Source organism: Chlorocebus sabaeus, chromosome 11 (assembly GCF_047675955.1).
Source record: "Chlorocebus sabaeus isolate Y175 chromosome 11, mChlSab1.0.hap1, whole genome shotgun sequence".
NCBI lineage: Eukaryota > Metazoa > Chordata > Mammalia > Primates > Cercopithecidae > Chlorocebus > Chlorocebus sabaeus.
The window spans coordinates 53,789,353-53,808,799 of NC_132914.1; the positions used below are offsets into that span (position 1 = coordinate 53,789,353).

Genomic DNA, 19,447 nt, shown 5'->3' on the forward strand with positions numbered 1-19,447 from the left:
CTCTGAAGAGTTCCCTTGGGAAGAAAATCCCATGTAAAGCAAGATTAAGAAGTCACCTCCTAAAGAATGTCCCTGACCCCAAACCCAAGAGAGGCAGGGGGCTCCAGACCCCACCCACCTTCTTCATCCACAGCCAGCACTGTGGCTCCACGACTCAGCAGGGCCTGTACCACAGACGCTAGACCATTCCGGGCAGCAATGTGGAGTGGCCTTGGAAAAAAGGAAAAAGAAGGAGCTTGATGCTAAGCTGCCCTTCCACCTCCAGACAGGGTGGCAAGGGTGCTGAACAAATACTGTAGGCTCCAGAGAGCCTCTGAACAGCAGCCACTCTTTCGCGTCACCCACCGGCCTCCCCCAGGTAGGAGCCCCCTTCCAGGCACTCACATCTGCAGCGCACTGTTGGTAGCGTTGATAAGGCCAAGGTCTTGGGTTTCTGCCAGGATCATGAGGGCACATTTCTCATGGCCCTGAGGGAGGGGAACAGAGTGGAGACTTGTGAAGTAGAAGTGTGGCAGGGTGCAAGGCAGGAGTTGGGAGAGTAACAGGAGGACAAACAGCTGCCCCACCAGTGGGATGTGCTGGACAATCCTCACTTCTGCCCTAGTCCCCTCTACAACCGAGACCTACCTCTCTTCATCAAGCTCTGCCCCTTATGCAGTCCCCCAATCACTTCAGGTAAGTACCTTGCTACAAGCCAAGTGGAGGGCCGTGTTCTTGTTCTCATCCAACACAGTAAGGTCTGCCTTCCCTCGATACAGCAGAAATTCTACGAGAGAAATGTGATAGAGGGACTGAACCCTCCCTCCAGAGCAGCAGCCATCCCGGCTCTCCACTTTGCATCCTGTCTGCAGATGGCGAGACATCCAAAGACAACCCTCCTGATTTCTGAACCCCAGCCCCAGCCAGCCTCCACAGGCAGGGCTGACCCATCCTGCAAATGCCCCAGGGGAGCTCCTCCCTTCCACAAGTGGCCCCTACACACCCACAGCAGCGGTCTGCCCGTTCTCAGCCGCCGTCATGAGCGCAGTGCGGCCAGTATGGTCAGTGGCGTTCACCTCGGCTTGGTGCTGCAGTAGCATCCGGAGCCCAGAGACATTGTCCGCGAAGGCAGCGGCGTGAAGGGGGGTCCTGTAAGGCGGGGATCAGGGTAGATTAAAATAGGGAAGAGTATACTGCCCAAGCAGAAAGAGGAAGCCAGAGGCAACTGGACTTCTCCCCAAGTCTTCTATCACTCACCGTCCTTTGGCATCTCGGCTGTTCACAATCTTGGCACCCAGAGCTCCCAGCAGCATCTCTGTGGTGCTGTCCTGGTTATTAATCCTAGAGGAACAGGGAGGAGGGGTAATCAGGAAGGACAAGGGAAGTAGGCTACCTGTCCTAAGCTCAGGTCATGGGCCCTCGCAAGAAGGGCTGACGCAGCAGAAGGGACTTACACTGCACAGTGCAAAGGAGTGAAGGGGTTTCCTTCCAGGTATGAAAACGGGCTGTGTTCAAGTAACAACTCCAGACAATCTTCATGTCCTGGGCATGAGTAAGGAAGAGTTGTGATGGAGAAAAACAACAAGGTTCCCTGTCTGTCCTGTGTCTTGACACTCCAGTCCACTTCCAGATTCAGATCAACCCAGGTCCCTCCCACAACCCACCCGTCCTCCTCTACACATACTCCAACACATACTCCTGTGCCTATGGAGGCCCCAGTCTAGTACCAGTGTAGGAGGCCCAGTGCATGGGCGAGTATCCGCTGTAATCCACCCCAGCATCCAGGGGGTCTGTGGAAAGGGCAGCCTGCAGCAGGGTCCGCAGTACTGCAGTGTGGCCACAGGCTGAGGCCAGGTGAATGGGTGTGCGGCCCTTAAAGTCTCGGCACAGCACAAATGCGTCGTGGTCCAGCAGGGCAGCCAGGCAGTCCTCACAGCCAGTCACTGCCTGTGAGTAACATGGGGGTGTGAAGGGGATGAAAAGCTCCTTCTTTTCTGCTGGCCTGTTGCTTGAGTCTGGCTCAGGAGTAAGAACCACTTCCAGGGCTCCAATCCTTGTCTTTTTTTTTTTTTGGAGACAGAGTCTTGCTCTGTCACCCAGGCTGGAGTGCAGTGGCACAATCTTGGCTCACTGCAACCTCTGCCTCCCAGGTTCAAGCGATTCTCCTGCCTCAGCCTCCCGAGTAGCTGGGATTACAGGCAGGTGCCACCATGCCCGGCTAATTTTTTTGTATTTTTACTAGAGATGGGGTTTCACCATGTTAGCCAGGATGGTCTTGATCTCCTGACCTCGTGATCCACCTGCCTTGGCCTCCCAAACTGCTGGGATTACAGGCATGAGCCACTGTACCTGGCCTCAATCCTTGTCTTTACAACAATGATTCTTTTTTTTTTTTTGAGACAAGAGTCTCACTCTGTCACCCAGGCTGGAGTGCAATGGTGTGATCTTGGCTCACTGCAACCTCTGCCTCCCGGGTTCCAGCAATTCTGTCTCAGCCTCTTGAGTAGCTGGGATTATAGGCATGCACTACCACGCCCAATTAATTTTTGTATTTTTAGTAGACACAAAGTTTCACCATGTTGGCCAGGCTGGTCTCGAACTCCTGACCTCAGCTGATCCACCCGCCTTGGCCTTCCAAAGTGCTGGGATTACAGATGTGAGTCACCGCGCCCGGCCCTTTACAACAATGATTCTAAGTGTTAAAGACCCACATCTCCCTCCTTGACTCTCTCTATGCCAATAAACATTCAGGATACTAAGAGTTAATACTGGAGCTCTGGAGTGAAAGACTAAACAGAGAGAAGAAGGAGACTAAGGGATCAAAAAATCTTGTGGGAGGAGGAGGCAGCTGAGGACAGGTGGTCGCGGAAGAGGATCTAGGTGGTGCTGACATTATGCGATGGGATGGGGCCAGCAGGGTATCCCAAGTAGAGTGGGTGGTGAGCACTCAGTTGTATGTGATTACAAAGCACAGATATCGGCCAGGCACAATGGCTCACGCCTGTAATCCCAACCCTTTGGGAGGCCAAGGCGGGTGGATCTCATCATCAGGAGATTGAGACCATCCTGGCTAACACAGAGAAACTTGGTCTCTACTAAAAATAAAAAAATTAGCTGGGCGTGTCATCCCAACTACTCGGGAGGTTGAGGCAGGAGAATCGCTTGAACCCGGGAGACAGAGGTTGCAGTGTGCCGAGATCACACCACTGAACTCCAGCCTGGGCAACAGAGCGAGACTCCGTCTCAAAAATAATAATAACAACAATAATAATAATAATAATAAAACAAAGCACAGATACCAGGGAAATCAGCTGGGGATGTCAGGGACTCATCCTGGAGCAAGCACAAGGCTCAATAAGATCCTGGGCACAGCATGGGCCTGGTGGCTCGCGCCTGTAATCCCAGCACTTCAGGAGGCCAAGGTTGGGGGATCACTTGAGCCCAGGAGTTCAAGACCAGTTTGGGCAAGATGGTAAGATCCCCATCTCTACAAAAAATACAAAAATTAGCTGGGCATGGTGGCATGTGCCTATAGTTTCAGCTACTCAGGAGGCTGAAGTGGGAGGATCACCTGAACCCAGGAAGTCAAGGCTGCAGTGAGCCGTGATAGTGTCACTGCACTCCAACCTGGGCAATGGGAGTGAGACCCTGTCTCCAAAAAAAAAAGAGACTGGGCACAAAATCCTGGCTCGCCTCCTAGACAATTGGATTCCCTACTGCTGGTGAGTCCTGTGCTCCCACACTGAGGCCCACATGCAAACAATCCCCCCCAGAAGCTCACTCACCCCGCGGTGGAGGGCGGTGCGGCCCCGGAGGTCAGCAGCATCAGCTGTGGATCCTTTCTCTAGCAGCAGATGTACACAGTCCACATGGCCATTCATGATGGCCAGCATCAGTGGGGTCCTACAGAGGGGCAGGAGGAGGAGTGAGGATCCCACAAGGACTGGAAAACCTGCACCCCACCCTGGCCCACACTCACTGTCCATAGGCATCCATGACATCTGTGATGTCAGCTCGTTCCCCACTGTCGATCAGCAAGTGCAGGGAGTCAGTGTGGCCAGAGGCAGCTAGGGGAAAGGGACCCCGCGTCAGGGCAGGGCCAAGAGGAAGAAGGGAGGCGAGGTCAAGCCTAAAGGACTTGGGGTCAATGTTACAGGAAGACCTGGGCGAGAGAGAAATCTCTGAGGATAGGAAGCTATGAATCAGGGCTTGAAGTCTCCATTCTCCTCACCCTACTCCACTTTCCAGCCCCATTCCCATCCAGGAGGGATCTGGCATGGCAAGGGTAAGGCAGCAGCCTAAAGTGGGCACTAACCAGCAGCGTGCAGGGGCGTCCACTTGCGCTTGCGCTCCTTGATGAGGGCAGAGGCGCCATGGGCCGTAAGCACCTCCACACACTCAGTAGAGCCGCGCTCCGTGGCCAGGAAGAGTGCGGTCCGGCCCTTGTGGTCCCTTACGTCCAGATTCACCAGCGTCTCTGCCAGTGTCTTCAAGGCTTCACAGTGACCGTTGTAGGCCTGGAGGGGTGCAGGCAACCAGTGCACACAGCTCGGGACCTTCCCTGCTCTTCCCTTCCCCTTCTCTGCTCTTGGGGTCCATGGGAAGCTCAAGGTCTTAGTCCTCGACAAGCTCCTTGGGCCCCTCAAGGCTTCCTACCCTGCACTGTGTTTATCCCCTCTCCCACAAAAAGGCAGAAGCAAGGATAACTTCACAAGTGCTGGCACCTTTGTTAGGACCTGGGAACAGGCAGGACAAGGAAGGTAAAAGAAAAAGACATGGGACTCACAGCTAAGTGCAAAGGGCTGACTGGAATGGTGCTCTCCACATCCTCCAGGCAGTTAAAGGACATTTCTAAGAGCTGCAATGGACAGGAAAGTAGGTGCTGAGACTCTGGAACTCCTAAGACAGTACCCCAGTCCCTGACTCGCAGTAATCCCCACTAAGCCTCTGGATCTAAAGACCACATTTGATTGAACCACCCTTAGCTTTGGAATCCACAAACCCTGTGCCCCTGCCTCCCCTCCTGCAGGCCGGGCCCCAACACATACCAGTTCGAGGTTCTGTCTGTTGCCATAGGCGGCTGCATAGTGCACAGCTGTGTAGCCCTGCCTGTCCCGCAGGGAGGGGTCTGCACCGTTATCCAGTAAGAACTCCAGACAGCTGGGGAGCCAAGGGTAGACTATGAGGCAGGGACAGGCCCAGCCCAGGAGGGCACAGACCTGGGAGGGCCAGAGGAGAGGACCAAGGGAACCCCTCCAGGCCTACCTGGCCACCACCCGTCCTTAGCTCTAGGTAGGTTCTCTAAATCCTATCCATTCTTCAATCCTAGCTCCAGACCTACTTTACCTTCTCAAAGTCTGCCCTGAACCCCTGTGGCTTCAATGCCCTCCTTTATCCTCTGAACGTTCTCCTAGAGAACCTAGAGCATGATGTTCAGTTATCAACCTTCTGCTGACTGACATGCTTTCCCCACCTTCAGGCACACCGACCCCTGCCCTAGGATGCTTTCTCCTCCCAGCCCAGCCGAATAAGTCCTGTTCATCTCAAACTCAGTCCCAGCTTCTCTCCTCTGTGAGGCCTTTCCCAACCTTCCCTGGGGAAGGTACCTCTTCCTCTGTGCTCCCTTGGCAGCCTTCTCATACCTTAGTAGTAGTTGTAGTAGTAGTAATAATAATATAGTATTTAGCACTTACTGTCAAGCACAGTTCTAAGTACTTCATGTACATTAAATAATTTAATCCTCATAAAGATCCTATGAAGTAGATACTATTTTTATCCCTACTGTGGGTGATGAAATTGAGGCACAGAGAAGTAACTTGCTGCAGGTAACAGCTGAGCCTCTTGGATTTTAGTGTCCTTTTTAAAAAAGTAAATCCTAGGCCAGGCAGAGTGGCTCACGCCTATAATCCCAGCACTTTGGGAGGCCAAGATGGGTGGATCACGAGGTCAGGAGATCGAGACCATCCTGGCTAACACGGTGAAATCTTGTCTCTACTAAAAATACAAAAAATTAGCCAGGCGTGGTGGTGTGCGTCTGTGGTCCCAGCTACTTGGGAGGCTGAGGCAAGAGAGTGGCGTGAACCCGGGAGGCAGAGCTTACGGTGAGCCAAGATCGAGCCACTGTACTCCAGCCTGAGCAACAGAATGAGACTCCGTCTCAAACAAAACAAAACAAAACAAATATATAAATAAATCTTCTAAAAAATTATTTAATTTATTTACTTTAAATAGAGACAGGGGCCTGGCTCAGTGGCTCACGCCTGCAGTCCCAGCACTTTGGGAGGCTGAGGTGGGCAGATCACCTGCGGTCAGGAGTTTGTGGCCAACCTGGCCAACATGGTGAAACCCTCTCTCTATGAAAAATACAAAAATTAGGCTGGGCGTGGTGGCTCACACCTGCAATCCTAGCACTTTGGGAGGCCAAGGCAGGTGGATCGCCTAAGCTCAGGAGTTTGAGATCAGCCTGGGCAACATGGTGAAAACCCCATCTGTACTAAAATACAAAAAATTAGCCAGGCGTGGCAGCGTGCACCTGTAGTTCCAGCTACTCAGGAGGCTAAAGCAGAATTGCTTGAACCCAGGAGGTGGAGGCTGCAGTGAGCCGAGAGCATGCTACTGCACTCCAGCCTGGGCAACAGAGTGAGACTTGGTCTTCAAAAAAAAAAAAAAAAATTAGCTGGGCATGGTGGTAGGCACCTGTAATCTCAGCTACTCGGGAAGCAGAGGCAGGAGAATCACTTGAACCCGGAATGCAGAGGTTGCAGTGAGCCGAGATTGTGCAACTGCACTCCAGCCTGGGTGACAGAGCAAGACTCCATCTCAAATAAATAAATAAATAAATAAATAAATAAATAAAATTTAATAAAATAGAGATGGGTTCTCATTATGTGTTCGCCAGGCTGGTCTCATACTCCTGGGGTCGAGCAATCCTCCCACCTCAGTGCTGGGATTACAGGCATGAATCACTGTGCCTAGCTGATTTTTGTGGGTTTTTTTTTTTTAGAGATGGGGTCTCACTATGCTGCCCAGGCTGGGGTGCAGTGGCTATTCATAGGCACGATCATACTGCACTATAGCCTCAAACTCCTGGGTTTGCACGATCCTCTCGCCTTACCTGCACCTGCCTCCTGCGTAGCTGGGAATACATGCATGAGACACAGTGCCCAGCAAAAAATAAACTTTTTGTTTTAGAATATTATTAGATTTATAGAAAAATTGTGGGCTGGGTGTGGTGGCTCACATCTATAATTCCAGCACTTTGGGAGTCTGAGGCAGGAGGACTGCTTGAGCCCAGGAGTTCGGGACCAGTGTGGGCAACATAGAGAGATTCCTGTCCTACAAAATAAATTAATTTAAAAAAAAGAAAAAGAAAAATTGTGAAGATAGTACAGGGAGTTCTCACATACCCTAAATCTAGTTTCCCCTGTCATTAAATCATCTTACATTAGTATACACAAGTGTCCTTTTATTTATCTTTCCCAACAGATTACTAGCTTTCAAAAGACAGAAATTTGGGACAATTCTTCCTTTTTAAATTTTTATTTATTTTTTTCAGAGACAGAGTCTCATTCTGTCACCCAGGTTGAGTGGACTGGCGTGATCTTGACTCACTGCAACCTCCACCTCCCTGGTTCAAGTGATTCTCCTGCCTCAGCCACCTGAGTAGCTGGGATTACAGGTGCCTGCCACCATGACCAGCTAATTTTTGTATTTTTAGTAGAGATGGGGGTTTCACCACGTTGGTCAGGCTGGTCTCAAACTCCTGACCTCAGATGATCTGCCTAGGGTTACCCCCAGGCAAAGTGCTGCAACTGGCCTCCCAAAGTGCTGGGATTACAGGTGTGAGCCATCGCATCTGGCCTATTTTTAATTTTTTTGAGACAGAGTCTTGTTCGGTTGCCCAGGCTGGAGTGCAGTGGCGTGATCTCGGCTCACAACCTCCACCTCCCTGGTTCAAGCAACTCTCCTGCTTCAGCCTCCTGAGTAGCTGGGATTACAGGTGTGCGCTACCATACCTGGTTAATTTTTGTAGTTTTTGGTAGAGACAGGATTTCGCCATGTCGGTCAGGCTGGTCTTGAACTCCTAACTTCAGGCTATAGGCCTACCTCAGCCTCCCAAAGTGCTAGGATTACAGGCTTGAGCCACCACACTCAGGCTCATCTTTTATCCTTAGTATCTAGCATAGTACTTGGAAACTAGTAAGTAAATATTCAGTTAATGCTTGTGGAATAAACAAATTATTTTGTACATTTAGCTTTTCTAATCCTCTCAAGAAGACTGGCTGGGCACGGTAAGCCGAGATCGTGCCACTGCATTCCAGCATGGGCAACAGAGTGAGACTCTATCTCCAAAAAAAAAAAAAAAAAAAAAAAACAAAAACATCCATTTCATTCCTTTAGGGAAGGAACTGTGTCTCATACTTCTGGTTTTTTTTTCCCTGAAGCTCCGAAGTTTCAATCTCATACTTTTTGTCTTTGCCCACTATGGACTAAACCCAGAGAGCTCAAGACACACTGCTGGCTGACCAGCAGTACAGCAGCAGTGTAGGGTGGAGGTTCAGAGTAGGTAGGAGGACAGCAGGGCCAGAGCTTGCATGGGTGGGAAAGCACATCCCAGGGGCCCTCTCTGCTACTCACAAGAAGGCCTCCTTCCTGCGGGACTCCTTCAGTGGCTCGTCCTCTTCGGCATCATGGCTGGAAGGTGTGTGGGGTTCCGCTCTGGGGAGGAGAGAGAGAAAGTTAGGGCCAGGCTTAGGGAGGTGAATGGGACTGAGAAGGACCAGACTGGTAGCCTCACCTCCTGTAAGTGTCGGAAGCGGCAGCGTAGTGGAGGGGAGAGCAGCCTTTACAGTCGGCCTCGTTGACACCTGCCCCAGCAGTTACCAATGTTACTGCACACTGGTAGCTACCGTTAGCAGCTGCATAGTGCAGTGGTGTCCTGAGGAAGAAGTGAAGGAGGGTGGGGAAGAGAATCAGAGACAGATCCGAATGTAATCAGATGTGCAGCCAAATGCTGCTTCATAACATTCTCCTTACTTAACTCTCCAATCTCAACCCTTCCTCCCTCTACCATGTTTCTCTAATCAGACATTCCCTATGTTTACCCCTGCATATCAGCATACCTGCCAAATTTGTCCCTCCTCCTTAAGTCAGCTCCACTGCTCAACAGCAAATTAAGACATTCAACATTCCTAAAAGAAAGATGTGTTAAGAGAGTTACAGCCTCAAAGGGAAGCCACAGGCCCAGGGTGGGGCTAAGGAGGGATGGAACTAGCAAGCCCTCTCTGCTGTGACTGCTCTCATTGTGAGAGGGGAATAGATCTAGGCAGGCAAGAATGACAGGCCCAGACCTTTGCCCAGCTCCCTGCTCAAAGGATGGGAGAAAGAAAAACTCACCCTCCGGAAGCAGCAGCATGAAGACAGGTACGGCCAAGGTTGTCAGGTGTATTGATGTCAAACCCAGCTGAAAGCACATGCTCGTTGCTGAGTGAAGACACAATGCTGTACAACTGACCTGGAGGCACAGAACAGCCACAGGTCACATCTGAGAGTGTTCAGCAGGGAGGGAAAGGCCTTTGCTCCCCTCTACACCTGCCAATCCCCAGCCCATCAGCACATACCTGAGGAAAGAAGCTTACGACAACAGTCAGAGAATCCAAAGAGAACAGCTAAGTGCAGGGGGAACATGTCATGGATGCCACGCCTAGAGACAAGTTGAGGAACTCAGTCCTTGGGTCAAGGAGGGACCAAGTAAGACCTCTTCTTTGACCCACCACTACCCTAGAGTCAGGGAAGGAGGTTCTCCAAGGTGCCCTTTGGCAAGACTCCCTGGTTGATGTGAGCAGTCTGTGCAGATCTGGGCAGCCCAGAAGTGGAGTCAGGGCCCTGACTCACCGGGCGGTATCTGCGCCATTGGTCATGAGGGTGCTGATGAGCAGCTCGTGTCCGTAGCGAGCAGCCACATGCAGTGGTGTGTTCCCAAATTTGTCGGCACAATCAATCTCACTGCCTGTGAGGGGATACACACACACAAGCTCAGGCGGACCTCAGGCTTAAGACCACTCTCGCGAGCTAGCCACGATTTGAGTGCCTACTATGCATCAGGTGACAGGCCCAGTATTCTACATGTTTTATCCTGTTTCTAGGCCTTAGGAGACTGGGCAGGGCAGAGCAGGGCCATTTCCACAGGTCCCTTGGTCAGAGTTCCAAGGGCCTATCCTACTGGAAGAGGGTAGGAGAAGGAAGTTAGGGAGATTCTAGAAATGAGTTCCTTGGGGGAGGAAGGGATGAGAGCACAAAGTCTCCCAGGTCCATACCATTCTGGATGAGGATCTGGGAGCGTGTGAAACGGCCATGGATTGCAGCCATGTGCAGCGGACTTTTCCCTTCTTTGCTCTGTGGAAACATGGTGGGTTTTTGTTTTTGTTTTTTTTCCAGTGCAAAGCACAGAGAATGCCCTATCTCCTTCCAAGGACATATCTCTAAGGACAAAAGGGTCATATGGCACCTTCTTAGCCCACTCTCTCCTGAGTCCCTGGCAAGGTCTGATTACCCCAGGAAGCAAGTGGATAATTCCACGAGAGTTATCCAGATACAGTCAGGACCCCTAGAGCCAGGTTTCGCTCCCCACTGGTCTAAGCCTTATCCCTTCAGGCACCTGGTAGTTGACGTCAGCCCCATTATTAACCAATAGCTCCAAGCAGAGAGCGCCATTGGTGGAGACTGCAGCCACATGCAGTGGTGTGAAGCCCTTGTCATTCGGCTGGTTGACATTGGCTCCGGCATTCACCAGCTCAATAGCCACAGCATCCTGGCCCAGGTAGCAGGCGATGTGCAAAGCTGTGTTTCCAAAAGCGTTGGGCTCATCGATCTGGATATTCAGCAGTGAGAGTAAGGCGGTATCAATTTAAACAAAGTAGAAGCCAGCACATGTAGCCTACAGATCCCAGAAATCCAATGACTGCCTCAGTTCCTCTGGGGTTTCTGACCCAAGGTACTAAGGTACTCAGGGTACTATGGCTAAGGTAAGCATTATTCAGACCCTCTCTACCACGCCCTTCCAACCTCCCAAAACTACACCAACAACCCAATACCTCATATCTCCATAACAGACTCTATAATCTCCTACTCACTGCCCATAGTCCCCAACCCCAGAGCTCAAAGCCCTGACCTCCGCTCCCATCCGAAGCAGGTACTTCACCACTTCAATCTGGCCACTGGCAGCAGCTGTATGGAGCAGCCCATAGCCCTTGCGGTCCTTGCAGCCGAGGTCTGCTCCCCGTGCCACCAGCAGTTTCAGGACCTCCAAGTGCCCTGAGAAAAGAGAAGACACTCTAAAGGAAGTAGAAGTAAACTCTAAGGCCCGGCACTCCTCTCTTCAAAGGCTGCAACCCCATATCCCTGCTCTAGGAATCCAAAATGTCAAATTTCTGATTTTCCCGTGTATTCTCTCTCACCTAGAAAAGCTGCCCAGTGTAGAGGCTGCCGCTCCTTTTTGTCACAGACATTCAGGCTGGCTCCCTTGTTGAGGAGCAGGTTCACCGTCTGTATCAGGATATGAAAGACACCTGTTCAGAGCCAGATTCGTGCCCTCAACCTACCTAAGAGCAGAGGCCTCATCTCCTGAAAAGGCTGAGGCAGCCTAATGCCTTTTTCCATGACCAAAACAACCTGGAGGACTTGAGGGAACAGCAGAAGCAGGCATTAAGGAGGAGATACTGGAGAGATTTGGAACTTTGAGGGAAACAAGGGAGTCTCTTCAGGTGATTTGGTGGTTCTTAAACTCTTGTCTTTGCAAATGTGCTGAAAGACACGGACTCTCTTCAGAAAGGCGTGTATGCACATATTTTCTAAGCAAAATCCAAGGTTTTATCAACCTCCTGAAGTCCAAGTTAAGAATTTTAATCTAGTCTGACCATTCATTTAGCGCTTGAGTTTTAGTGTTTATATAACCATCTGGGCTGCTTCTCCTTCAGGCTTGAAGGCCCAGAAGCAGGGAAAGGTGAGTAGGAAGGTAAGAAAAGGGAAAGCCCCAGCTGGGCCTGGATGGGAACAGTCCTCACCTCAAGATGCCCACTATGCACTGCATGGTGCAGAGCACTGCGCCCGCTCCTGTCAGCCACGTTGAGGCTGCTCAACAGGGGTGCCAGAGCCTCAGCACACTTGGTGGCCCGGTTGGCAGCAGCCACATGCAGTGGTGTCTGCCACAGCTTGTCCCGGGCATTCACATCTGCTGAATGTGCCAGCAGCAGCCCCAGCACCTTCTGTTGAGGGGCAGGGGACAAAAGAGAGAGTGGGAGTGGGAGGTAAAACAACAGGAAATGGAAGGAGGAATAGGTCAGCAGAGCATCTACCGCCCCGTCTTCCCCAGCACAGAGTCTCTTCTCATTTTTCCAACATCCCTAGCCTCTCAATACCTACTTCCCATCTTCTGGATCTTCTTAGAATTTGAGCTCTTCCTTACCTTGCTGAGTAAAACAAGGACCCTTTGCTCTTCTTCAAGCCACCTGACTCACCAACTTAGACCATGAAAATCTTCACTCGCACATACATCCATTCCCAAACAAATCTACACATGGAGATCCACACATCCCAACCCCCCACCACTTCTAGGAAAACTAAATGCTCTTGCTGCACCTTGCCCTGAACACCCTCTTTAGCCTTCTCATAGGCACCAAAATTATTTTCAGTATCTCAGTAAGCAAACAGATACCGGTTCCTTTGCAAAACCCGAGCTAACGTGCCCCTCCTAACCACCACCTACCTCATTCCCACTGGCCTCGGCCCCTCCCCCTGGTAGCTGGAGCCAGGGAAGTGATGAACTGAGGAGGAGGTCCCCCTTTCCCTGTCTGCAGGGCTGATGGGAATAGGGCAAAGGACCCAACTGATGAAATATGTTTGGAGCCTGTGCTGTCAACTTTCAAGCTACTTGAGGGCCAAGGATGCAACAGATTACTATACCCATCCCCCATCACAAGGAAAGAAATCTCAGTGCCCAGAGGGGGATCAGACTTAAGGTGGCCCCCCAGGGAGGGATGAGTCACTCAGGCCTGGCAGCAGGGCCCCCGCAGTCTGCCAGCCCAGTGTTAAGCTCTCCCTGAGTCACATCAGCTGGCAGCACTCAGCCCCCTTACCAGCCAGTTCTAGGGGTAGGAGGGAGGGGCCAAGATTTGATCTCCTCACTACGTGGGGTAGAACAGCTTGTAGGGCTGAGGACTGAGGCTCCTTGACCCTTAACTTCCACCTTTAAGCAACTCATCCTTTTTGAAAGGGTAAAAGAAGGTGGGGGCGCATACCTCGTTTCGGGAGGCAGCAGCACGATGAAGAGGGGTCAGCCACAGTGTGTCCTTAGCATTGACATTAGCACCTGTGGGGATATAATTTCCTATTTTGATGGAAGGTGAGGAGCGGGTATGAAGGAAGCCAGTAATCAGGCCAGGAAATCTGAATGGAGCTGGAGCCTTGCCTGGACCAAGCCAGGGAGAGCAATCCTTGAATATCAAAAAAGACTCCTCCCCTCCCTTCCCTCCCTATGTGCCACACCTTCCAGCTCCCCACTTTCACCTGACATCAGTAGCAACTGGAGGATGGGGACATCGCCTACGTAGGCAGCAGCATGCAATGGAGTTCGCCTCTCTTGGTCCTGGGAAGGCAAAAAAGAGGAGGGACTGTGGGCGCGGGGTGAGGGGGCTATCAAGGACCCCAGCACAAGCCTCAGAGCTCCAGGCCCTTCCCCACAACCTCTTCCCATAGTTTCTGCAGGGTCCTAAGTCCCAGTACTGGGAGTCAAAGGCAAGCACCTAGGGAGGGTGGAGTCAGGGCCAATGGGCTGAGAAGCCGGCTCCTTTTTCCAGGAGGGGTGGGGGCGCTGCAGACTCCGGAGGTTCAGAAGAGAACAACGTTCCTGGGCATCCCCAGCCCAAGTGATCTGGGCTGCAAGCCTGACCTGCTCTCCATCCCCAAATGCAGAGTAGGCTTTCACTCCAGGATGGAAAGAACTGCGGCCTCATCTGAGCAGAGGAGACACGGAGCCGCCCCACCGGTGGGGAGGGGTCCAGAACACGGGAGCCAGGATTCCGGTCTCGCCATCCTCCCTGCTCCCAACTCACCAGCACATTGATGTTCTCCTTCTGCGAGAGTAGGGAACGCACTTCCTCCACATCTCGGCTAAAGATGGCCTGGACCAGGGGCGGCTGCAGGGAGAACCGGCAATCTGAGAGCGGGCTGGAGCCGGAGCGGAACCGGTGTGGGGGTGGGGGTGGGGGAGCACCCGGTTTGACGGGGGGGCGTCCGTGGAGGGGCTCCACTCTGGGGATTCTGGCTGGAGCGGGCTCCCGCGGTGCCTCCTCCGGTTGCCAGGTCCCCAAGGACACCGGCTCGGTTGAGAGGAGCGCGGCATGGGGCGGGGCGGGGCGGGAGCTGCGGGAGCCCCGGGCTCGGGCCCAGCCTAGGCCGCACATCCCCGGGCTCGCGTGGCGGTAGCGCGGAGCCCTGGAAGGAGGAAGCGGGGAAGGGCAGGAGGGCTGACCTGGTCCGTGATGCTGAGGATCCCCATGGCCCGGCCCGGGCTCCGTCCGCATCGAGCTCCCGGCGGCGGCGGCGGTGGCTCCACCGGGGACACGGAGCGGCCCAGGCGGCGGCTGCGGCGGCGGCTGCAGGGAGAGCGCGGCCCCGCCTACCGGGGGGCGGGCGAGCGGGAGGCCGCAGCGCTCCCTGGCGGCCGTCCGAGTCCCGGCGCTCCCAGAGCAAACGGACCCCAGCCGCAGCGCCCTCCGCCCCACCCTGGCGGCCCCAGCAGCCCCTGCACCCCCGAACTCACGCGCCGGCTCCCCGGCTCCCGCAGCTGGCCGCGCCAGTCTGGCGGCCCAAGGGGTTCCTCACAAGACCCTAGCGGAAACCTGGGCCTTAGTCCCGCGGTGCTTCCCAAACTGAGGACCGAACGGCGGGCCAGATCTCACCCAGCCCACAATGCTCCCGCCCGAGCTAACTCCTCCCGTCAGCGATTCCACACCCCGAAATCCCCCACAGACTAGGGGGAACTGGCGGGTGGAGAACTGGGAATTATGTATGGCAGTATCCCCAGGGGGAGGGAAAGCGTGTATCTCCACTGGCGGATGCGTGAGTTCGGTAGAGAAGAAATAGCAAAAGTGCTCAAAATGCGGAGAAACCCCAAGGAGGATTCTACTGCAGAAAACACCCACAAAGAGGCCATGACAACTGGCAACTGGAAAAGGCCGCCAAGACCAACAGAAGGGACATTTTCCAGCTCCTTACTGATTCCATTGCAAGGTTAAAGTGGAAAACACTCAACAATTTCTTCCCAGAACAGCATGTGGCGCTTCCCCTCCTCCAATGGAGAGGCCAGAAAGCCGTCAATTAGAGAAGAAATGAATGGAAGTCATCTCAACCCAGAATCGGAAAAAGGAGGAAGACGAAAAGTGAGATTGAAAAATTGATACAATTTCTGAAAGGTGATCCAGGGTCCTGTTCAGAGTTTCACAACTCAATACACATTGAAGAGAACACGTAATGGACGAAGTGCAGCATGCTGGCTTCTTGTCAAGGCTTTATATATAAAGGTCCTCCCTTGCGGGGAGAGGAAAAAATTTAAAAATAAAAATACATTTTATTTTATTTTGTTTTTTGAGACGGAGTTTCACTCTCGTCGCCCGGGCTGAAGTGGAGTGGCATGATCTCGGCTCACTGCAACATCCGCCTCCCGGGTTCAAGTGATTATTCTGTCTCAGCCTTCCCAGTAGCTGAGACTACAGGCGCCCACCACCCTGCCTGGCTAATTTTTGTATTTTAGTAGAGACGGGGGTTTCACCATGTTGGTCAGACTGGTCTCGAACTCCTGACCTCAGGTGATCCACCTGCCTTGGCCTCCCAAAGAGCTGGGATTATGGGCGTGAGCCACCGCACCCTGCGAAAATACATTTTAAAAAAGCCTTCCTGGCCGGGCGCGGTGGCTCACGCCTGTAATTCCAGCACTTTGGGAGGCCGAGGCGGGCAGATCATGAGGTCAAGAGATCAAAACCATCCTGGCCAACATGGTGACACCCCGCCTCTACTAAAAATACATAAAATTAGCCAGGCATGGTGGCGGGCGCCTGTAATCCCGGCTACTTGGGAGGCTGAGGCAGGAGAATTGCTTGAACCCGGGAGGCGGAGGTTGCAGTGAGCGGAGGTTGCAGTGAGCCAAGATGTGCCATTGCACTCCAGCCTGGGCAAAAAGAGCAAAACTCTGTCCAAAAAAAAAAAAAAAAAAAAAGCCTTCCCGGTCAACATGGTGAAACCCCATCTCCACCAAAAATATAAAAAATTAGCCTGGTGTGGTGCTGCACACCTGTAATCCCAGCTACTGGAGAGGTTGAGGCAGGAGAACCCACTGCTCTCCAGCCTGGGTGACAGAGGCAGACTCTGTCTCAACAACAACAACAAAAAGCCTTCCCTTGCCTTCCTACTAGAAAGATACTTAAGACACTAGTAACAGTCCTTTTTTCCTTGAAAGAAAAACTGGGGTACAGGAAATAAGGAATAAGAGGGAAATTTACCTATCACTATATACCTTTTAGAATTTTTAAATTTTTTACCATATTGAAAATAAAAGTTAAAATATTGCTTAGGAGCAATCACTCCGTGATTCCATGCACACACAAAAATTACAAAGAAATAAAATGTTGCTTTAAACTTACCTCTTCCAGGAAGTCTCCCCTGGTTAATAGGCTCTTTTCCTTTTGTTCTCCTTAACACTTACATACTTAGTTTATACTGCCACAATCTGGTTAAATTGTACACCTTTGTTTCTCATTTTACCTTTTTTTTTTTTTTTTGAGATGGAGTCTTGCTCTGTCGTCCAGGCGGGAGTGCAGTGGCACCATCTCAGCTCACTGCATGCTCCACCTCCGGGGTTCACGCCATTCTCCTGCCTCAGCTTCCCAAGTAGCTGGGAGTACAGGTGCCTGCCACCATGCCAGGCTAAGTTTTTGTATTTTTAGTAGAGACAGTGTTTCCCCGTGTTAGCCAGGATGGTCTCGATCTCCTAACCTCGTGATCCGCTCACCTCAGCCTCCCAAAGTGCTGGGATTACAGGTGTGAGCCACTGCACCCGGTCTCATTTTCACCTTTTTTTTTTTTTTTTTTTTTTTTGAAACAGGGTCTCACTCTGTCACCTAGGCTGGAGTCTGTCACCAAGGCTGGAGTGCAGTGGCTTGATGTCAGCTCACTGCAACCTCAGCCTCCTGAATAGCTGGGACCACAGGTACACACCACCACACCTGGCTACTGATTTTTGTTTTTGTTTTTGTTTTGTTTTGTTTTGTTTTGAGATGGAGTCTCGCTCTGTCGCCCAGGCTGGAGTGCAGTGGTGTGATCTCAGCTCACTGCAGCCTCAGCCTCCTGGGCTCAGGTGATCCTGCCTCAGCTGCAGGAGTAACTGGGATTACAGGTGGGCACCATCATGCCCCGCTAATTTTTGTAGAGACAGGGTTTCGCCATGTTGCCCAGGCTAGTCCCAAACTTCTGAGCTCAGGTGATCTGCCCACCTTGGCCTTCCAAAATGCTGGTATTATAGGTGTGAGCCACCACGCCTGGCCATAAAGTGGATTTTAAACTCCTTGTAAGCCAGAGTCAGAGTCTTCTCTAACATGGACTTTAAATTGTTTTTTTTTTTTTAATGAAAAAAAATTATTTTGAGCTTTCCGAAGGAAAAGGTATTGGTTTTTTTAAGCTCTAGAATATCAGTATAGAGAAACAGGCATTTAATATTTGATGATTGATGATGATGATGAAGCAGCAGCAGAAACCAAAGGTAGCAAAGGATCAAATGGGTATGGGTGTTGGGACTTGGCTATTGGGTATTATGGGCCTTCCAGGAAGGGCTAAACTAGGATATGGCCCAGAGGATGAGAAGGAGGGGCATACATGGTATCCATTGCCCAAAATAACTCTTGGTAACCTGAGGAATTGGAGTCAGGGATTGAGCTGGGGTCACGTGCCTGGATCTGGCTAGGGGATGAAGGTGAACAAGAGACGTTGCCAGCCTGGTTCTCTGGGAAACTAGAGGGAGGAGGAAGGGCTAGAAGAGTTATTTTTAATATTATTTAGAGCACTGAAAGAGGATTTCCCAGTAGGGAAAAAAAGGATTTGATGTAGGGAACACTGATACTATCAGGGCTCAGGGAGATACACAGGGTATGGGAGAAGGAGGCCAGAAGTGGTGTTAAAACCCTCTTATATGGACAGTCCTTCAGGATTGAACTACTGCATTCATATTTGGGTAACTCTAGACAGATGGCTACCTATTTTTAAGCCTCAGTTTTCCTTCTTCTGACAAATGTGAGGACTAAATGTGAGGACTCATCCGATGTACAGCCCTGTACTAACTGGTTGGGAGGTCAAAAGTTAGAAGTAACGGTGTCTCTTTATGAGGAGCTTATAACTTAGTAGATGAACATACATATACATGTGAAACAACTACAGAATATACGATACATGCTAGATTACATGGCAGTATGTGTTCAGAGTAATGTTGAAGGAAGGGTTCAGTCAACGGGGTCTTCCTGGAGGAGGCGTGTCTTGAGTCAGTACTTGAAGGAAGTTATTGATGTAGAATGGTGGAGACATGGGAGGAAATTGGTTGTTTCAAGCATAGGGACTAAACTAGGAAAGTTTAAATGGCAGTGATTAAACTAATTAGTAGGGGATAGCAAGCAAATTGGCTTGGCAGGCCTATTGGACCTTGGGGATTCTGTAGCAGTCAACTTGGTTAAAGCAGAGTGATAATGAGGTCACAGTTCAGTTATGTATCCCAGTTAATTTCTGTCTTTTAACCAACCAGATCCTTACTCCTCATTCAAAGAAGCTGTCTCATATGTATAAGTCCTTAGTCAGAGGGGAGTGGGACTGGACACAAGAGTGGGATTATAAAGAGTAAATCTGTCCTTTAAGGTCATGTGCCCATCAGTCCAGGCATGGTGGCTCACGCCTGTAATCCCAGCACTTTGGAAGGCCAACATGGACATATTGCTTGAGTTCAGGAGTTCGAGACCAACCTGGGCAAGATGATGAAACTCTGTCTCTACCAAAAATGTGGTAGTGTGCTCCTGTGGTCGCAGCTATTTAGGAGGCTGAGGTGAGAGGATCACTTGAGCCTGGGAGGCAGAGGTTGCATGAGCCGAGATCACACCAATGCACTCCAATCTGGGTGACAGAGTGAGACCCCCGTCTCAAAAATTAAATAGATAAATAATAAAACATATTCATTTGGTCAATAATTATTTTGAATTGGTAGTACTAACTGCTATGGAGGCAGAAGAGTTTATATAAAATGGGTTTTGGTGATCACCCAATGGCCCTTGCTTACTTGAAATCCAGAGAATATGGGCTCAAACTTTTTTTTTTGAGACAGAGTTTTGCTCTTGTTGCCCAGGCTGGAGTGCAATGGCACCATCTAGGCTCACTGCAACCT

The 19,447-nt window shown here is 51.3% G+C and overlaps 1 protein-coding gene across 2 annotated transcripts in view; it reads right to left on the reverse strand.

The window, feature by feature from the left end:
- Positions 1 to 14,661, reverse strand: part of ANKRD52 (ankyrin repeat domain 52) — a 20,524-nt gene extending 5,863 nt beyond the window's left edge. Inside the window, exons 1-27 of one of the 2 annotated variants that reach the window (XM_008003626.3) lie at positions 14,507 to 14,661; positions 14,088 to 14,171; positions 13,543 to 13,621; positions 13,275 to 13,345; positions 12,042 to 12,242; positions 11,436 to 11,523; positions 11,150 to 11,292; positions 10,637 to 10,849; positions 10,296 to 10,374; positions 9,874 to 9,988; positions 9,600 to 9,682; positions 9,376 to 9,493; positions 9,102 to 9,170; positions 8,777 to 8,917; positions 8,617 to 8,697; positions 5,028 to 5,139; positions 4,766 to 4,837; positions 4,295 to 4,496; positions 3,959 to 4,046; positions 3,765 to 3,882; positions 1,707 to 1,926; positions 1,434 to 1,521; positions 1,237 to 1,320; positions 983 to 1,128; positions 684 to 766; positions 385 to 467; positions 119 to 210 (exon numbers count right to left, since the gene is read on the reverse strand). In XM_008003626.3, coding sequence (XP_008001817.1) covers positions 119 to 210; positions 385 to 467; positions 684 to 766; positions 983 to 1,128; positions 1,237 to 1,320; positions 1,434 to 1,521; positions 1,707 to 1,926; positions 3,765 to 3,882; positions 3,959 to 4,046; positions 4,295 to 4,496; positions 4,766 to 4,837; positions 5,028 to 5,139; positions 8,617 to 8,697; positions 8,777 to 8,917; positions 9,102 to 9,170; positions 9,376 to 9,493; positions 9,600 to 9,682; positions 9,874 to 9,988; positions 10,296 to 10,374; positions 10,637 to 10,849; positions 11,150 to 11,292; positions 11,436 to 11,523; positions 12,042 to 12,242; positions 13,275 to 13,345; positions 13,543 to 13,621; positions 14,088 to 14,171; positions 14,507 to 14,533 — 2,980 coding nt within the window. In that variant the 5' untranslated portion in view covers positions 14,534 to 14,661. Of the gene's footprint in view, positions 1 to 118; positions 211 to 384; positions 468 to 683; positions 767 to 982; positions 1,129 to 1,236; positions 1,321 to 1,433; positions 1,522 to 1,706; positions 1,927 to 3,764; positions 3,883 to 3,958; positions 4,047 to 4,294; positions 4,497 to 4,765; positions 4,838 to 5,027; positions 5,140 to 8,616; positions 8,698 to 8,776; positions 8,918 to 9,101; positions 9,171 to 9,375; positions 9,494 to 9,599; positions 9,683 to 9,873; positions 9,989 to 10,295; positions 10,375 to 10,636; positions 10,850 to 11,149; positions 11,293 to 11,435; positions 11,524 to 12,041; positions 12,243 to 13,274; positions 13,346 to 13,542; positions 13,622 to 13,778; positions 14,054 to 14,087; positions 14,172 to 14,506 lie in introns of those variants that run through there. The other variant, XM_037996953.2, reaches the window with a different exon arrangement.
- Between the last annotated feature and the right edge of the window lie 4,786 nt (positions 14,662 to 19,447).